The following is a 20976-nucleotide window of genomic DNA, read 5'->3' on the forward strand; positions in this document are numbered from 1 at the left end:
TTACTGGTTCCTTATGTAGCATGGGTGATCTGTATTCCTTTCCCTGGTGTAAGGTGTATCTGAGAAGCATTCACTCTTAAGCCACCATCACCGGGTTATGTTGTGTAACATTATTTGTTTTATTGTATTAGTTATATGTTATTTTGAAAATAATTGAATAGCTTTATAACGGTCTGCAAGGTTGTTTTGATTGTAAGGTGAGGTTCTCCACTTGGGGACCCTGCAGCAGCTACCCAGGTTGCTGAGCAGGCCCACCTGCTACTGAGTACCCCAGGACCCCACTGTTCAGGTGAGAATGTGGGTAGCATTATGCCCAGGGTTACATTTCTTTTAATTATTCAATGTGGTTGTGTCTATAAAAATCTGTACTCCATTCATCTTAATCTCTAGTCATAAGGACTATGCATTCAGGAGAAAAATGAATTCCTTTCTCAGATAATTTTTTTTGTAATCAGTCCAAACCAACTTGGATAGAAATTGTGAGTTTAGAATACTGTGAAAAATCACTACCTTGCAATTTTGACATTTCGTCTTCTACGGATCTACAATATGACTATAATGCAGAAGTCTTGCCTCCTAATCCAGGTTTCTAAAGTGCCAGTTGCATCTTAAATCAATGCAAGATCCTTCAGCATTGGTTATTACGTTCTGAGGGGAGAAAGCCCAGGTCTCCAGAAAGAAATTTCTGAAAAGCTGAACTACAACTTGTCACTGGCAACTGTTTGGTCATAATCAAAATAAATAAATAGAGCTTCCTTACTTTTTTATCAAGAAACACCAAGTATGATGTGACGGTATGTTTCTTTTTTAGACCCTCTAGTGAGCATAGACAGGAAATGCAAGTTGTAATTGGTATTATATTAGGCAGTTAGCCAGCATTGTCTTATAATGCCATGTTAAATTCACTTTCAGAGATTAATCTGCCCTTCGGGGTGCTTACATTCTTGCTCCCTCACATATGCAATGGATGCTTTAACTTTTAGCTCTGCTGAATTCAACCAGATTTTATGATAATGTTGATCAGCCTGCTTCCTCCCAGATTGTGGATACTACAGATCATAATAAACAGAATTTCAGAATGTCAAAATTAAAAAAAAAAAAAAGAAGGGACTAAAAATACAGGAATCCTTCCTGACTCTTCCCACCCCTTTTTCAAATAGCTCTAATAGATACAATCATTGAGTGACCTGATAGCACAGCTGTTGACCCAGGGCAAAATAGAAATTGTTAACTGAATTTTTGTGAAATTCTACAGTGAAAGTTACTAGGAAAAGTTCAAAAAAACCCCAACAAACTCTTATTTCCACATGCAGTATCATAATATTAGAGATTCTGCTAAGTTTAGATTCTCTTCCTGTTCCTTAAGAGCAGTCAAGCATTGATTTAATCTCCCATGCTATTTGGCAACAACAGTATGTTAAATCAACACAAAACTGTAGGTATCCCTATCACTTTCTCCTAACAACTGCTCATACACCCTCAGTGCTAGGATGGTTGTTGCTACATCACCAATCTTCAATAAAATCATTATCATGTCTTACCTCTTCCCATTTTTCCTACTGCAAATGATTTTCATATTGCCTCTTTAAATCTTAGGAAGGTGTTGTGATGGTATGTACAGGCCCTATACATTATGGGAGAAGTTAAAAGGTAAATGCAGATCCTGGGAGAAGCAAAAAAGATATGCAGCTGAATTCACTGGACAATCCATTGGACAAGTCAGTGAATGCAAAATAAAAGCAAGACTCAAGGGAAGAGAAGTACAAGAATTCAGACTGAGGCAAATTTCATAGATTTCATAAGACATTAGGGCTGGAAGGGACCTCACAAGATCATTGGGTCCAGCCCCTGTCCAAAGGGCAGGAAAACAGCTGGGGTCAAATAATCCCAGCAAGATAAGCATCCAAGTGCTTCTTAAGTATCTAGAGTAGGTGCTTGCACCACTTCTGGGGGGAGTCTATTCCAGGCTCTAGCGACTCAAGAAAAAACTTTTTTATCATCTATGTGTAGCCTAAAACAGTCTTCCCAGTGTTTCTGACCATTAGACCAGGTCTGTTCACCAGGGCACCCCAAGGAAAGACGTTCTCCCAGTTCCTGATGCACACCCCTTATATACTTATAGGCTGCCTTCGCTTCTCTAGGCTGAAGAGTCCCATGCCTCTCAGCCTCTCCTCATAAGGCCTATTTTCTTGTCCTCTAATCATGTGAATGGCTCTCCTCCAGACTCTCTCAAGTTTCTCCACATCGCTTCTAAAGTGCAAAGCCCAGAACTGGATGCAGTACTCCAGCTGTGGCCTCACCAAGGTCGAGTAAAAAAGAAGGATGACTTCATGGGTCTTCCTTGAAATGCATCAGTACATGCAATCCAGGGTTTTGTTTGCTTTGCTGGCTGTGGCATCACTTTGGTGGCTCATCTTCATCTTGTGGTCAATCGTGACACCCAAGCCTTTTTTGGTCATGGTGCTAATGAGTGTAGCACCGCTGAGCCTATACATATGATGTACCTTGCATTTCTCTGTGTTGAATGTCATCAGGTTTTGATTCGCCTACCTTGCGAGCCTGTCCAGGTCAGCCTGAATCGCCAGCCTATCCTCTAGTGTGACCACACTTCCCCATAATTTGGTGTCATCAGCGAATTTAGCCAGTCCACTTCTGATACCTGAATCTAGATCTGTTATAAATATATTAAAGAGTACTGGCCCAAGTGGAGCCCTGGGGGACCCCGCTGGTCACCATGAACCACACTGAGACAATTCCATCAACTATCACTCTCAGGGTCTGACCATGGAGCCAGTTCCCAAGCCATTGAGCTATAAGGTTGTCAAGGCTGCAGTTCCCCAGTTTAACCATGAGGACTTCATGGGAGACCAAGTCAAAGACTTTTTTGAAGTCCAAATAAATTATATCAACCTCTTCTCCGTGTCTAGGCGATGCACCACCTGGTCATAGAAAGAAATGAGGTTGGTCAGACAAGACCTACCTGCAATGAAACCATGTTGGCTATCTTTCAGAATGTTGCATTCCATTAGCCTGTTGTTAATGGTTTCTTTGATGATTTTTACTAATATCTTACCAGTGACTAAGGTCAAACTGATTTGCCTGTAGTTCCCCTGATCGTCCTTCCTCCCTTTCTTGAAGATAGGCACCATATTAGACCTCTTTCAATCTTCAGGAACCTCTCCTGAATGCCACAAGTTCTCAAATATCCTTACCATTGGCCATGCTGTGATGTCAACTAGTTCTTTTTGCACTCTTGGATGCATATCATCCGGGCCATCTGATTTGTGGATGTCCAGCCTCTCAAGGTGTTCCCTCATGAGATCTTCACCAATGCTGGGCATGTGTTTGCCTATACCCTGGTAATCCTGCATCTTGTTTTGGCAGGGTGATCGCCATGGGCTGGTGGAAGACCGACACAAAGTAATCGTTAAGGAGATTAGCTTTTTCCTGGGTGTCAGGTGTCAGCTTCCCCATTTGGTTTAGCAAGGGTCCAATGTTGCACTTGTTTTTCTTTTGACTAGCCACATATCTGAAGAAGGACTTTTTGTTGTCCTTGATTCCCATAGCCAGTTTGAGTTTGGTTTTGGGCTTGGATTTCCCAGTTTGCTCCCTACACATGTAAGCCAATGCTGAATACTCTTCCTTGGTGATGTTACCTGACTTCCACCCCTTATAGACTTCTTTTTTCAGATACAGGAGATCTGCAAGACCCCTATTTAGCAACGGAGGGTCGCCCAGCCCTTTTGCTACCTTTCCTACAGACTGTCATGGATTTCCCTTGTGCTTCAAGGATTGCATCTTTAAGGAGCAACCACTCATTATGGGGTCCCCTCTCTAGCAGATCATGGTTTCTCAAGGCCTCGGCAACCAGCCTCCTGAGCTTATAAAAATCGGCTTTCCTAAAAATCAAAGATGTCTACTTTGTTGACTGATTTTCTAGCTTTGCAATGGATAAAGTGATCAACTCTTGATCACTGTCTCCCAGCTTCCCTTCGATTCTCAGGCCACTCACTAGATCATCTCCTTTGGCCAGTAAACCAGATCCAGGAGCGCCTTACCTCTTGTTGGCCCATAGACTTGAGATAAGTAGAGTTCCTCAATGCAAGTGAGAAAGCTACGCGACTGATCAGATTTGGCAGAGTGCTCCTCCCATGAGATGTCAGGGTAACTGAAGTCCATGACAACCATCCACTGACAGCATGCAGCCTCTGCCAGTTCCCTAGTGAATGCATGGTCAAGATCTTCCCCTTAATTAGGTCTGTAGTAGACTTCTATCATTATATCCCCTTCACCATGTTGGCCCCATAATCTAACCCAGAGGATCTCAAGTCACCCTTCTTGGGTGCCAAACTCCACTTGTAGGGAAGTGTACTGCTCCTTCACATAAAGAGCTACAGCCCCATCCTTTCTAGCAATATGATCCGTCCTGTACAAGGTATAGCCATCTATATCTGTGGTCCAGTGATACATGGAGTCCCACCAGGTCTCCGTTATTCCTATTAGATCATATTGATTTTTGTTTAGCAGAAGGGCCAGTTCCTTCCGTTTGTTCCCCAGGCTCCTGGCATTTGTGTACAGGCCTGCCACTGGAGGCCCTAGGCTTCCCAGCACTCCTAGAAGAGTCTTGTCCCTAGGCTGCAGTAGGAGCGAATTCTCTTGTGCTGCATGACCTACTGATTCTGCAGTTGACATTTGGTGGGCTTGCACTGGTGGTTAGCTGCCCATCCCCCAGCAAGCTTAGTTAAAAGCCCTGTCGAGTAGGTCAGCCATTCTGGCTGAGAAGAGCTTCTTTCCCATTGGAGTGAGGTGGAGGTTGTCCCTTCCCAACAGACAGATGCCTCCGCCTCTGAAGTGCAGACTATAGTCGAAAAGCCGGAGCCTTCATGATAGCACCAACACCACAGTCTTCTGTTGACTTCATCAATTTTTCTCTGCCTTCTGTGCCCATGACCCATAACAAGAAAGATTGAGGAAAAGACTATCTGTGCCCCCAACCCTTTCAGCCCCACCCCCAGAGCCCTGTAGTCACTCATAACTCAGCTAGGATTGCTCCGAAGCATGTCATTTGTGCCCACATGGATGAGGAACATGGGGTAGGGGTCAGAGGGCCAGACAAGTTTCGGGATCCTCTCAGCTACATCCTGAATACAGGCACCTGAGAGGCAGCAGACCCCATGGGCCAAGGGGTCGGGGCAGCAGATAGCTCCCTCTGTCCCCCCATGAGGGAGTCACCCATGACGATCACTCTGTGTTTCTTCCTTGGGGTGGCTGCAAGTTGCCTTTCTTCCTTGAGTGCTGGAGCTGGTGGCTCAGCTGGCTCTATTGCTGCTGTGAGGCATTTGTATCTGTTTGTGAAGTTCCAGGGGCTGGTGACCCTGGTGCAGTGTGCCTAGGGGCCACAGTCAACCTTAATCCAGGCATCCCCTAGCTGGACTTCATGGGAGCTTCGCTTGTCCATCCTTGTACTGCCAGCCATCCTTGCGCTTCCCTCTTCATTCTTCAGGTGAACAGTCTGGTGGTAAGAGTTGATCCCCTCTTTGCCACCCCTGATGGCACGCAGCCTCTGCACCCCAGCCTGGAGCTCCCCTATCCGGCACTTCAGAGACAACAACGAGGAGCAAACCTCACACGAGGAAGTGTCATCGCTCCTGACCCCAGTAGCCTACAGTCCTTCCTGGCAGCCCCCACAGCTGAGAGCCAAGGGCCCCATCTGTGTGGAGGCTGGAACCATGGGTTTTGCCTGGGTGGAGGCCTCAGTGGTACCAGAAGTGTGTGTGTGTGTGTGTGCGCGCGCGCTGGTGGGGAGGCGGGTTACCAGATGCGATGGGGATCTTTGGGGTGCGGCACGTCACCACCACTGCACAGGCAGCAGTAGTCTGGGCTACTCATTGAACACGTTTAAGTTAAAGTGCCCCATATGCCATTTTGAAGCACAGAATGCTGAATACAAATGCACTGTGGGTGCTTTAACTAGAGCTGCTCTCAGAGCCATTCTAATTAAAGCATACCCCCTCCACTCCAGAGCATGTGTATAAACACCCATTAATTTTAACCTGAAACAAAGAATAGGCTAAGCTCATATTTCATTTGAATGTAACACAGATGTTTAAGCAAAAGCTCTACATCAGTAGTGTTCAACCTTTTACTGCCATGGGCAAGATGAGAGGCCCAAAGCCCCTCCTGGTGCATGGGGCTCCATCTGGCCCATGGAACAGGCCCAGTACTGACGCTTCCTTGCCTGGTAGGCCAGAACTGGCCCCAGAGGGGCCTTATGGTAGAGATGCCAGGCACCACCCTTCCCTCTGGGATTGGACCACCTCCACATGGTAGCATTGAGACTTGCAGGCCCAGCACCACCCCCTCCCACCACTATTGGACCTCGAAGGTCTGGTGTTGTCCCTTTCCACGTCCTACATTGGGATTGGGCCCCAAGAACCTGGCAACTCTACCTCCTCCTCCTGCCCCCAACACCAGAATTGGGCTCTGGGGTACAACCCTGAAAGCTGGGATTGGGTATCTGATCCAGTATACCGGGCCCTAGACACCCTGTGGGTTTGGAAATTTGACAGTATGGGAGCAGCACAACTGTTCCCCCAGTGCCAAATTTCCAGATCCACAGGGAGCCCCACAGGCTAGACGGCATGGCACCATGGGCTGGATCTGGCCCAAGGGCTGGGGGTTGAGTACCCTTGCTATGCATTGCGTACTGTACATCCAGTGGGAATAAGTATACAGTGTTTAAGGATTATATCTTAGTAAAAGGGAAAAAATATGAAAAAAAACCATGACCTACTAAATGGACCTATGCAAGGGAGTGAGGAGATTCATGACTCACCTCCTGATCCTTCATGAGTTACCAATATTGCAGGTCACAAGGCAAGCAGTAAAATGGCTTCCCTTGGAGCTGGTACCCACTTTGGCATTCAGCTTGGTAGACATGAGTAAATCCACACCTTCCATTCCCCTACCTAATGCAGAAGCCACCACAGGTGAGCTAGCATGGAGGGGCTGGGTCTATTCTTGGGACAGCACATGTGTTTAAACATGGCAAAGAACTTTCCAACATCTTCAAAATTTGTAAGAGGTAAAGGAACAAAAGTTTGCATCAGGCTAAGACAAACAGGTGGGAAAACAACCTATATGAGTGCCTCATTTAGAGGTGAAATAAATTTAAAAAGTGTTTTACAGGCTGTGAAAGCTTCTGAAACAAGACTGTTGGCTAAACGTGGGCTTTCCATGGCTAGAATAGAAACGGATGTCATTCAACCTCAGAGAAGTATATTTATCTATTAAGACATCAGGGGGCTTCCCCTGACCAATCTCTGTAAAATGCCCCTTATGTCATCATTTACACACTTGCTACAGTCTGCAAAAATGGGACCCATGGATCCTCAAGGGAGAAGAGATTTTTTAAACCAGCTAATGCAACACTTTTTAGGTGTTGTTTCTCCCTAGTAAAATGTGATTAGCTGTTTATGGTTAAATCACAGCCTAACAGTTATCTAAACTTGAATGCAAGCAAGAAATAAAATGAAATATTTTTTCAACTCTGCTTAGGGTTTATTATTATTATTATTATTATACGTAATATTTCATTTTGCTGCTCCACAAATATTTAATTAATTCCAAGGGGGTTTTGTTGTTTTGTTTTGTTTTACTGTAGAAATTGTTTATAACTGATACCTTCTGCTCAATGTCTATTGTTTTATGTTCTTAAACACAAGGCTTATAACATCAAAGTCTTTCTTAAGCAGATGTTTATGTTTTATCATCAGTGCCTTCCTTGTATTTCTTCCTTTCAAATAAGTTAGTATACTTACTGTTAGTAATTATTGGACTTAAAATTACAGTTCCTACATTCATGTCAAATGCAGAGTTATTTTGTTACAGACCCCTCTACATCTTGTGTGTATTATGCAATTACCTGAGTATTTGAAAAAGTCCAACCAGCTATAAAGTTATTGCTAGAAAATGCATAATAATTTCATTATGCATTTATGCTTGTTTTTTATCTAGCTTCAATTTGCACATGTAGCTTTTGCTCCCATGGCTGGGAGCCCCATCAGTTGATCAGAACTCCCAGCTGCAGGAGACCCATGTTCATGCCCAAGCTTGGGAGCTCTCAGCTAACTCTAGCTCCCAGCCACAGGAGCACTTGTCCCTGCAGCTGGAAGCCTCATCAGCTGAGAGGGCTCCCAGCCACAGGGGTACTCCACACATCCCCATGACTGAAAGACCACAACTGCTGTGATCTCCCAGCTGCAGGGGTGCCCCAAACACCCTGTCGCTGGGAGAGCACAGCTGCAGCAATCTCCTAGCTCAGGATCAGGCTCCCCCTGCATTGGCAGTAAGGCATGATGGGATCTGATTTGTTATCCCACAGTCACACTTTCTGCAATGCAGGCATGGTATAGCAGGAGGTGTAACTGTGTGGATCATGAATTACATCTCCTCCTGCCTTTACCTGCATGTTTAGAGGGACCCTTAGGGTTCCAGTGAGCTCTCACAGCAGTTATGTGAGTGTTAAAGAGACCCTTTGAGAAAGAGAATCTACCCTGTGCTTTCTATTTCTAAAAGTAATAAACTCACAAGGATGGAGTCAATTCAAATTCTGCAAGACCATTTCCGATTCACAACACAGTATACTGTGACTAAGTAAACAAAAAGACCAAGGAATCTCAGAACTTCAAATCTGAAAAGGAAAGCATTAACTCCTCCATTTGTTATAAAAATACTACTTACTAAACTCAGTGAAGTTCTCTCAGAAAAAAAACTCTTATCAGTTATAATTCAACCTAATGCAGGGGGTCCATCTACAAGTTAAGCCCCATAGGAAAGAAAGAAAGACTAGTTAAGCCTCTGTAGAAGCAGAGGAAGCAACCACTGCTTTTTCCAGAGACTGCCTTCTAGGAAGGTTAGTGTGGAGGGCAGCTTTTCAGGAATGGGTCTCTGATGTTAAGATGCAATGGGCCTAATAGCCTGGACAAGTAATAATATTCCTTACTTACACACAGGTTGGACTACCTGATATGGGGTGGAGCTTGCTTCATGTCCTGATCCTATAAACTAGAGACAGGTATTTAAAAAGCCTGAGCCTGAATTGATTCAATCTTTGCAGGTTAGTCTAACCTGGCTAGGCTAAACCAGTTTGTAACTGTGCAGATATCCCACTCTGGACTGAAAAAATGCAGTGGTTCAGGCTAGAAGCCGGGGGGTGCTAGAGCAGCCCTCCCTTCCCTCTGACAATGCTGAGCTGAGGAGGGTGTGGCCAGACCCTGGCAGGATGCTGTGATTAGGGAGGGGTTCTCTCACTCCTGACCAGCCCAGCAGGGAATTGAAAACAGTGCTTATCACCCCTAACTCAGTGTTCATCACCCCATTAAGAAAACAAGAGAGGGATGTTACCAGCTACCTGTTGATTCTGCCTTTGTCCCGTCTACCACACCATGGCCTGTAGCCAGCATGTGGTCTGCTAGCTAACACATAGACATCTCTCCACAAGGCAGAGGGGAGGGGGGAATTCCTGCTTAGCAAGGAGTGTTGGTGGGGGGGGGAGCAGCCTACAGTCTCTGCCAGAGCTCCAGCCAGGGAGCAGAGGGGAAGGGCCAGCCCTGCAGTGGAGCAGATAGCCTGGGCCAGGCCAGAGAGCATGCCAGGATGCTGGAGGAGTCTGGTTTAACTTAAACCAGCAAGGGGTCTGGGAAAGATATTGCATAAACCAGTTTGACCCAAACCAGTAATGTCTGATACCACATTCAATCAGATTTATTTCAAACTGGTTTCAGCCATTTTCAAACTGGTTAATGTGCACTGAACATATGTTCTGTTGCAGGCTTAAACCAGTTTTTGATCACTTAAACTGGTTTATGTGCAACTTCTGTACCTAGCCCTACTGTAGATTTTGCTTCCCCAAATCAACCCACCTTTCACCAGCACACCCAAACACTTAGTTTTTATCTGCAGGCAAAACAGATTGCTATATAAAACAAAACCTTTCCATCTTTGTAGTTTCTAAAATCAATTAGAAGGGTTCAAGCAACCTTTTTGTCACTTTACAAAGAGCACTAAGGAGAATGGACAGGGCAAAGAAAGCTCTGAGCTTTCACTTTCACTATGTACTTCCAACAAAAAGAGGCTTTTCCTGTGCTTTTTAGGATCCTCATGTAAGCAAATGGGAATTGCTCAGCACACCTTACAACAAGAGGCCCCAGAAAGATGAAATAGCTGCCAGCTAGGATGATAATTACTTTGACTTGCAAAACTGCATACTTCACTGAGGCAGAGAAGGGCTGAAGGAGACAAAGAACAATCTATAAACTCCTACGGAAATAGGGAAAATGTTGAGTGAGCATTTACCACCTTGCATTTATCTTGTTTCCCCCCACTGTACTGTACTACTGTATTTTTATGGCTAATATATATTCATAGCTGGCAAAATCGATGCCCTGGAATGGAGGAAACAAAAACAAATCTAAAACAATGGCCATTTTAAAAACAACATGCCGTAGCTATGTATTGCTAAAAACCAACTGTTAATTTATTTCCAAATGTCCTTTTGTGGAAACCGGAAGAACAAATGAATACTGCTTGATGCATTTCTAATCCAAACATAAAATGAAACTAAAAAGTTTCTTGACTGCCATCTGCTGTTCAAAACACTTTTCTGACAAAAGGGCCAGAAAAACCTGAATGTGTTAAAAAGAGTTTTATCTTTGGAATTTTGTTACAAATGGTGTTAAGAGTAAAACAAATGAAACTATAAAGAGTTAAAGTTACATAAAACTAGTTTTGCATTATATAATATCTATATAATGCAAAAATATAATAAAATATATATTTTTTACTGTAAAAAGTGCTTGGCTAAAAGGTCAGTGCTATGAATCTACATGATGCTCTTATTAAAAGATTTTATTTTCATACATTTTTATGATCTACTATGGCAAGCAGCTCTATATTCACCTTTTTATATAGGTCTTTGGGTCTACTTAGATCCCCAATTATGTAAACACATACATACAAAGTTAAAAAGAAAAGAGCCATGGCGGCATCTTAAAAACAAGAAGAAAGGAAACAATGGGACAAATAATAAACAACACTCAAATGCTTAAATGATTGACAGAACCTTTGGGCTAGGGACAGAAGTTGCACATAAACCGGTTTAAGTGATCAGAAACTGGTTTAAACCTGTAACAGAATAGAAGTTCAGTGCACATAAACCAGTTTCAAAATAGCTTAATGGTTCAAGATAAACCTGGTTCAATGTAGTATCAGATTTAACAGATTTCTATCCCAGACCCTTTCCTGGTTTATGGTAAATCAGAGTCCCCCGGCATCCCAGCATGCTTTTCAGCCCTGGGCTGTGCTGTGCTGTGCTGTGCTGTCTGCTCCAGAAGCCAGGGCTAGTCCCACCCCTTTGCTCTCTAGCTGGAGCAGGGAAAGGGCCATGGCCCAAAGCCAGCCCAGCATGGTCCCCTAAGGTGAAGGGGGCAGGGAGGGGGCTTATTCATCCTTCCCTCTCCTCTCCCACCAGGGGACCTGACAGGGATCCTGACAGGGGCAGCAACCCCATGGTGTCCCAGGGACTGCAAACCTCTTCCTAATGAGGGGGCTGAGAAGGGACTGTGCTGCTGGCAGAAGCAGGACGAGCAGAGCTACTGCAGCCTGGGAGGGGTGAACAGAGGTGGCAGGGCTTGGAGGGGTGGCTACAGGGGATAAGGTGAATTTTGGGGTGGCCCTCCTAGAATTGCCCCTGCTTAGCCCCCTGTAGCCACCCCTCCCAACCTGGCCACCGATGCCTCTCACCCCAGCTCAGCTCCAGTCCCAGCTCCTCTAGCCCCAAGCAGATGGTGCAGCTGGGCTCCGGGGGCAGTGCAGCTGGGCTCCGGGAAGGGACCTGCCTCTGAGGCCCAGCCCCACCACTATAGATTTCATGGACACATGAAAGGGAAGGAACCTCACAAGATCATTGGGTCCAGCCCCCTGCTCAAAGGGCAGGAAGTCAGCAGGGCTCAAATGATCCCAGCAAAATAGACATCCATGTGTTTTTGAAAGTATCCAGAGTAGGTGCTTGCCCCATCTCTGGGGTGAGTCTATTCCAGGACCTTGGGACTTGGACAGTAAAAGAAGTTTTTCCTTATGTCCAGCCTAAAACAGTCTTCCAGGAGTTTGCAACCATTGGACCCCCTCTTCCCATGGGGTGCCCTGGTGAACAGTTGTTCTCCCAGTTCCTGGTGCATACCTATTATGTACTTATAGGCTGCCACCAAGTCACCCCTGAGCACCTGTACACCTCACCTGAGGCTGGGACTGGGGCTGGGGATGGAGCTAGGGCCTGCCCGGCCCATGGGTGCTGCTGAGGGCAGATGCAGAGGGGCTGGGCCTTCCCTAGCCAGCAGTGGCTTGGGCTTGGGCTGCAGGAACTGTGCACCTGGATTACTGACAACTCCCTGCACCCATGCTGAGCCAGGCTGTCAGGGAGCTGCTCAGGTAGCACCGCACAAAGCCTCCTGCCCCACCCCACAGCTGGGGAAGAGGATGAGGAAGAGAGCTCTGCCCGCTGCAGCAGCTCCCTGGCAGCCTGCCTAACCTGAGCACATGGGGACAGGGCCCTTCCCAGTCAGAGGTGGGGCTTGGGCTGGGGCCACAGGAATTGTGAGCCCTGATTGCTCCTGGCTCCCCACACCCAGGCCTGGCCCAATTTGCACCCAGCTCCCTGTGTCCAGGCTGGGTTGGGCTGTCAGGGAGCCGCTGCAGTGTGCAGGGCTCTCCTCCTCCTCCTCCTTCTGCTCCTCCCCTACCACGGGGTGGAGGAGGAGTTTGGCTGTGCCCCTGCTCTTGCTGCTGGACCCTTTGGCACCAGCTGGGGGACGGAGTCTGGCCACACTCCCTCCCATAGTTTTGAAAAGCCAAGCAAGGGCTGCTTCTCCCCCACCAGGCACACCCAGGCTAGGGTCCCTGAAGGCTACGGTGAGGGATTTAAATTCCTCCCCAATCATAACTCAGGCCTGCCAGGCCCTGGCTACACCCCTCCCCAACTCAGCTTCCCTTGGCCACTGCAGAAAAGAAGGGAAGGCTCGCGCTAGCACCCCTGGCTTCTAGCCTGAGCCACTGCAGGCATGTGCCTGCATTTCCAGAATAAAAAATGAATGTCTATTCACTTGCGAATTAGTTCAATCTACACAGGTTAGACTAACCTGCAAAGATTAAATCAATTCAGGATTGGGTTTATTGAAGCTCTGTACTTAGCCCTAGAGTGTAACAATAAATAGAGAATGGAGAACAATTATATTTGAAACTAGTTAGTTATTAACATTAACAAGGTATAGAATTTGGACTGTGCTAAATCACAAAAGAAACTTCCTAACAGAAAGATCTATTAAGTCTGGAGAAACGTTTTTCCAAAGTAATGTTAGAAGCAATATGAGTTATGCCATTTTAGACCTAGATTGTGAAAATGTTTGAAAATACAACAAACTAAACACTAGCAATGGGAGGATCTAACACCAGAAGGATATGTATCTCCAGTTTCCTTTATCTAGTTGGTTTCCTCCAAAGTAACTGCTCACCAACAATATTGTACCACTTTGGCCTACCACCAACTGGAAATATAAGAGGCTTAGTAGCATGATCTGCTACCTGAATATGGTCTAATGTGTACAGATTATACCAAAAATGAAAAAAAACCCCCCACAGAGATGCATAAAATGAAGTAAAAAAAATAGCACAATGACATGTGTAAAGTGAATGCACTGCTGTATGCTGATAAAGCGTTTGCTCCAACACTATTTTAGACAGTGCAACAGGTTATTTTAGACAGTGCTATAGAGTTCCACTAGCAAGTATGTTAACATGTGCCAAAAATTCCTAAGTGTCTTTTTCGCAACACTCCTGTCAGCTGGTGAGTAAGACTTGGAAAGGCATTTCTGGAAAGGGAATTCTTAAGAACTAGTTTAAACCTACCTGGTTTGAAATGGGGTAAAGAATGGACTCCTGGCCAAGTGTCTTCATTTGGTGTTCCAAGTACCTATTAGCAAAGGGGAGGAGAGAGAGAGAGAGAAAGACTCTTTAATTTATAGCCTGCGCACGCTTGGCAATTATATATAGAGCCATTTTTCCAAAGATCTCAAAGCACTTTATAGAAGCCTAATTAAAGTTTATATTGTAATGAAGAGAAAGGTTAATTGACTCATCACAAATGAGTCAATGACAAACAGTAGAGTAGATATAGCTGCTCTTAACTCCCATTCCTTCAACCTTCACTAATGAACTAAATCATCTATATATAGTAAAGCTGGTTTCCTATTGACAAATGTCAACCTATTAGAACATCACAGACAGTAAAAATTGCAGAGACTAGTTCTTTGAGCTTATTAGAAAGAAAAATCTCTGTACTTATTAATAAACTGAATGGATGCATACAATTTAAACTATGTAGGAGCTTGCACAACTGCTGTTGGGACAGAAAAGGTACACAGAAGATGAAGACTGCATTATGAGCCAGATTATATAAAGGAGGGGGGCAGATGAATAGTTTATACTGAATTAAGAGATGGGAAAAAGACTTATCATATATCATCAGATTTGCATTAGCTGCTTTATGTCTGTTCTATCCAGGGTAAGTGGAAGATAAATCACAGTAATTTAACACAGTGGTGTAACTAAGGCAGGGCAACTGGGGCAGCCGCTCTGGGTCCTGATTTGGAGGCAGGGTCACTGGAAAAAACAGGTTGCCGCTACTGCAGATGCAGCCACAGCCACAGCCACGCAATTGCTCTAGCAGTGTGGCAACAATCAAAAGCCATAGGTTCATAGGGAAGTAGGACTGGAAGGGACCTCACAAGGTCATTTAGTCCAGCCCTCTGTTCAAAGCAGGATCATCCATGACTAGACCATCTCAGCCAAGTGCCTGTTTAACCTGCTCCAGAAAACTTCCAAGGATGGAGATTCCAGAATTTCTCTAGGTAGCCTATTCCAAATCTTGACTACTCTCATAGTCAGAAAGTTCATCCTAATCACCAAACTAAATTTCCCCTGCTGAAGCTTGAGGTCACTGCTCCTAGTCCTGCCTCTACAACCACAGACAAAAGCCCATATCTATCTTTGCTGTACTCGCCCTATTTGAAGACTTTTCAAATGGCCCCTTAGTTTTTTCTCCAAACAAAATAATCCTAGGCCTTTCAGCCTTTCCACCTAAATTTTGCTTCCCAGAATCTTAATACATTTTGCTGCTATGTGCTGGACTCTGCCCAAAACTGTTCACATCCTACTTGAAATGTGAGGCTCAAAATTGGACACAGTACTCCAGATCAGAGGCCTCACCAGTGCTGAATACAGCAGAAGAATCGCTTCTCTTGAACTCCTATTAGCCAGGATGTTGTTGCCTTTTTTTTTGGAACAAGAATCATAGGATCATAGAAAATTATGGTTGGAAGGGACCTCAGGAGGTCATCCCAGTCCAACCCCCTGCTCAAACCAGGACCATCCCCAACAAGATCATCCCAGCCAAGGTTTGTCTAGCCGGGTGTTAAAAACCTCCAAGGATGGACTTTCCACAACCTGTCCGGGCAACCTGTACCAGTGTTTTACTACTCTCCTACTGAGAGAATTCTTCCTAATATCTAACCAAAACTTCCCTTGCTGCAACTCGAGATGATTGCTCCTTGTTCTGTCATCTGTCACCACTGAGAACAGTCCAGCTCCATCCTCTTTCAATTCCTCCGTTAGGTAGTTGAAAGCTGATGTTGAACCCCCTCTCAATCTTCTCTTCTTTTGACTAAATAAGCCCAGTTCCCTCAGCCTCTCCTCATAAGTCATGTGCCGCAACCCCCACACCATTTTCACTGCTCTCCACTGGACTCACTCCAATTTGTTCACATCCTTTCTGTGGTAGGGAGCCCAAAACTGGACACAGTACTCCAGATGTAGCCTCACCAGTACTGAATAGAAGAGAAGTATCACTTCCCATGACCTGCTGGCAACACTCCTACCAATGTAGGCCAGTATGCTATTAGCCTTCTTGGCAACAAGGGCACACTGGAATTTTATGGAAATTGAAGTAAAAAGGGTATACTTCAGCCTTTTCTGAATCATCCATAACTAGACTGCCTTCTGCGTTCAGTAAGAGACTACCTATGGTTTCTCCAATCTTTCTCTTACTTTCAACACACTTGTAGGATCCCTTTTTATTCCCTTTTATGTCTCTTTCCAGCTGTATCTCAAACTGCATCTTGGCCTCCCTAATCTTCTTTCTGCATGCCCATGAGATACTCTTATACTCTGTCCTAATTATGACCAAGTTTCCATTTTTTATAGGATTCCTTTTTGAGCTGCAACTCATTGATGAGATTGCTGTCTAACCAGGTTGGCCTTCTGTTACACTTCCCATTCTTCTGTCGTACCAGGATAGCTTGCTCCTGCAATCTTAAGAGGGCCTCATTAAAGTACAGTCAGTTGTCCTGGACTCCTTTTCCCCTCAGACTTGCCTCCCAGTGCCACCAATTGCCACCAATTGCCTGAGTTTGTTACAGATTCTTTTCTGAAGTCCAGTGTCCTTATTCTGTTGCTCTCCCCCTCAGGATCATGAACTCTATCATTTAATGGTCGCTGTCACTCAAGTTACCTTTCTGTTTGTGAGCATTAAATCAAGAAGAGCTTCTCTCCTCACTGGCCTTTCTACCATCTGCACCAAAAAGTTATCCTCAACACTCTCCACTAATTTGCTGGACTGCTTGAGCACTATTGCGTTTTCCTCCCAAAAGATGTCCCATTATTTAAAGTCCTCCATAGAAACCAAGTCCTGCAATCTGGAAGTTTCCATCACTAGTTTAAAGACTTCATCCACCTCCTCCTCCTGGTTTGGAGGCCTGTAGCAGACACCCACCATGACATCTGCTCTCCCCTCTGATATTTATCTGGAGGCTTTCACCAAGCCTACCTTTCACCTTCTAATGCACCTCTGAACACATGTACATCAACTTTATATAGGGCAACATTGCCTCCTTTATTCCCTGCCTATTCTTCCTGAACAAGCTATACCCATTCAAGGCACCACTCCAGTCATATGAACTATTCTACCATGTCTCCATAATTCAATTATATCATAATTCTCTGCTTGTACTGGGACCTATGATTCTCTCTCTTTGTTCCTCGTGCTTCTCACATTACTGTACAAACACTTCAGGTATCTGACTATCCTATCCTCTCCCTGGAACACTGTTTTTGCTTACTACATTTTTATCCAGGTCTGCAGACTCTTTACTTTCCTCTCAGCTTTTCTCTCCATACCTCATGGAACCTAGCTGAAAGCCTTCCTCACTAGGTTAGCAAGCCGGGACATGAAGACACTCTTCCCTCTCTTCATCAGAGGTTGTGTCCTTGTTGTGTCATCAGGTGGACTCTGTGATCAAAGAAGCCCAAGCCTTGCTGGTGACACCACCTATGCAGCCACATGTGCCTACTCCTAGCCAGGCCTTTACTCTCGACTAGAAGCATCAACAAGAACACTACCTGGACCCCTGTCCCCTTCACCTTTGCACCCAGAGATGTGTAGTCATTTTTTATCTGTTCAAGGTTGCTCCTGGCAGTATCAGTGCCCCCGTGGATAAGCAGCATGGAATAGTAGTCAGAGGGCTGGATGAGTCTCTTCTATAATGTCTTGGATATGGGCTCATGGCAGGAAGCACACCTCCCAAGCTAACAGGTTAGGGCATCAGATAGATGTCTTCATGCTCCGCAGGAGGAAGTCACCAACAATCACCACCCATCACTTCTTCTTGATAGCAACGGTCTCGATCCTCCCTCCTCTAAGGTACATGGCTTGGCCTCCCCTGTCACTGGAGTGGGCTCCTTCTTATCCTTTGCAGTGTTCCATACATATTCTTCAGCTGGACAGCCACAGGTTCAGAATAGTGCTTTCTGTTACCAGAGGTGACAAGCTGCCCGCTTCCACCTTCTAGAGAACCAGTGTCTTCCAAAGTCTTCTCTGGCTGTGCCTCTTCCATGATGCTGGAGGTCTCTGTGCGCCAAGTCAATGAAAGCCTCATGCTAGTGGATGCTTCTTAACCACCGTCTCTTTATATAGCAGTTTCCCTGGCCACCTGACCATGTCATTACAACTCTGACTTAGCAGCTGGTTAATTGAGAGCAGTTCAGAGGTGTAATAGAGTATCTCTGGGCCAGGGGAAGCAACAGTGCATGGGGCAGTGGGGATTCCTGATTCTGGCAGTGCAGCCAGCAGGCAGCAGCAGTAGAGACTTAATTTTCAGCCCTCATCCTCTCCCCCAATTCCAAGTCAGCAACTAGGGCTACTACTGCAGTTGGTCCCCCTTAGTTACACTACTAAAACAGTTACTGTGTATTAACTAATGCATATTTAGGCTCCTCTGCTCCCCAACCTGATATAATTTGTTTATCTGTCCATGCCCAAAGAAAGATTTTAATTTTAAGCTGAAGGCAAGGGTCATAAAAAATGCAGTCCTGCATCAACTCATGCAATAGGTTCTACTTTTATTCTCTGCAGAAATATTAGTGAAGGTGGAGGTTTAGTTTAGTACACAAGACTCTGCATAATACTTAGCAGAACCTGTGTGAATACGGGCTTTAATAAAGAGCACTCCTTTCCTGCTCCCCTATCCCCAAACTTTACAGGAATACTATGACCTCTCCTTCATATTGTGCACTTGGCCAGTTACTTATACTTTGATATTTCAAAACTGGATTGCCATAGTGCACTCCACTTGGAACTATGCACTTAGGTAAACAAAATTAGTTGAAGACACTGTGGTCTATTTATTAAACGTAGCTACATGCTGAGCACAAATTGCAGTGGCGTTTGAAGATCTGATCTAGCTGCAATTGAAACTATTGGTTTTCCTCTAAAAGACCCCAATTGATTTGGGACCTGACAGATTGTCACTATTTCTCCATGTCTTTCTAGCACAGCTAAGATACGTGGAGGTCTTCAAGCTGGAGCTCCCTCAATGTAAATGATGAAGTTGCAGCAAGGGGTCTTCATTAAGGGCCTGCAAACTTTGAAATTCATTCCTCTCTTAGCCCAATTATTAAAAATTCTGTTAAGATTCACAGAAAGCTCCATCTCTTCTCTCCAGTATTTGCTTTTAAGGTGAGCAGAGTCAGAATGACCATTTTTGTGTGAATAGCATGAAGAGATTTTTTAGTATTCTTCCCTATATAAACCAAGGAAAATTTTGCATATTGTACAACCTGGATTGATTTTAAATTAGCCATTATTTTAGATGAGATTCACATGCATTTAGCAAAATTAAACTGAAGACAGTTCCAAAGTAATCTAAAAACTTGGGTGAACTTGGCTTTGATTATGAAATACAGGAGTCAGAGAACAATGAACTGGTGCAACCAAGGAAGCAACTCCGGTTTCAAAAGCAACACAGGGACCAACACACCTGACTTTGTTGTGCAATCATTTTTGTACTAAAACTGTGTTGTCACTCTTCTCCACATCCTTTTTCACTCATTGCTCTTCTATATACTTTAATAAACCCATCTCCACAGCACCTAAAAGGCAGCTACAAAATGAATTCTGCTTAAATGGGGACACAACCTCTCTACAGTTCTTTGCTTTAGTTACTAGCTGCTCTCCTAGTAAAAAGATGCTGGGTTTTCTGACTTCCATCCTTCGACCCCCTCCCTTCGGAGTTTTAGAGAGAGTTACTTTGGAGACCAAAATGGTGAATGGGGCTCTTGGGAACTAAGGAAATTAAAGACAAAGATTATAGTGATTTTTTTTAATTGCACCTGCTGCAACATATATGAGCTGAAATTGGTTGAGCAATCTAGAATATATATTATGAGAAGTAAATTACATAAGGGTGACCAAGTTCTCATCTGAGGGATGAGGAGTTGGTTTTATAGATCTCTCTCATCTCACCTCTCACCCCTCACTCTATATATATATATCCTTAATTTAAGAAAAAATGTTTAGAGCCAAGGTCCAGGACTCTGAGCCCTCTACTGTTATCCCTGTCTCTGCCACAGATTTACTTCACAACCTTTGGCAGCTTCACTTAAATTTCTCCTTCTGTGCCACAAGTTTGGCAGATAGGATAATTCTTCCATACAAAGTGGAGAAAGTAAGTTTTGATGTGTTAAAAGCACCAACCTATATGATTTAAAACATGAGTACAAAGACAAAAATCTCTGCTCCAAACACTTTTCTAACTAAAAAGTAAGTTTTTGGTGGATGCATATTAACCTAATTAATGCAAAATAATAGCATTTTAAATACTAATCAAGAGGAGCAAATACTGAGAATTTGAGTGCCAGAAGCCAGGGAAAGTCAAGCGCTAGAGTTCAATATTACATGGCCTCTGGGGTATGGGATACATATATTAATGACTACATTAATGTTTTGGTTGTAATTCATTGTTTTCAATATTTATAAACGAATCTCTAATTACCACTTCAAAAAAAGACAGAATATGCTAGAGAGGTGTCTCTCATACAGTGCCACTTTCCCATCTTTTTTTTCTTTTCATTGCTGTTAATGATTAAGAAGAGTGTAGTACGGCAGTAAAGGCAAGGTTTAAAATCCAGGAGACAACTCAACTTCACTGTGTTGTGATTAAATAAAACATTTAGATAGTTCTTTACAAAGCAATTTTCTCCTAAGAAACTCCAGCTTGTGTAAATCCAGCTCCTACCAGCAACTGTGTATTGTTTCTGTCAGACCAGCAGAGGGAGCCAACAGATTAAAAACAGAAAGATTTTTCCACTTGTAAAGTTGAACAGGGTGTATGTTCAGACTTGGTAAACTTTACAGCATGTCTTAGCAATTTGAAAAAGAACCCCTCTGTGTCCCTGTATACACCAGGGAAAACTTTGTATGTTCTACAACCTTGATTGGTTTTAATTATTTTAGATGAGATTCACATGCAACTAACAAAATGAAATTGAAGCCAGTTCCCAAAATAACCTAAAAACTTGGGTGAACTTGGCTTT

General features: G+C 44.3%; 1 protein-coding gene across 3 annotated transcripts in view; it reads right to left on the reverse strand.

Moving 5' to 3' along the window:
- CDK14 (cyclin dependent kinase 14) overlaps window positions 1-20976 on the reverse strand; it is a 676419-nt gene that overhangs the window by 208692 nt on the left and 446751 nt on the right. For all 3 annotated transcript variants that reach the window (XM_059729021.1, XM_006258932.4, XM_019497918.2), the window contains one exon: window positions 13960-14023. In XM_059729021.1, coding sequence (XP_059585004.1) covers window positions 13960-14023 — 64 coding nt within the window. The remainder of the gene's footprint in view (window positions 1-13959; window positions 14024-20976) is intronic.

This window comes from Alligator mississippiensis, chromosome 5 (genome assembly GCF_030867095.1).
Source record: "Alligator mississippiensis isolate rAllMis1 chromosome 5, rAllMis1, whole genome shotgun sequence".
In the NCBI taxonomy this organism is placed as follows: Eukaryota; Metazoa; Chordata; order Crocodylia; family Alligatoridae; genus Alligator; species Alligator mississippiensis.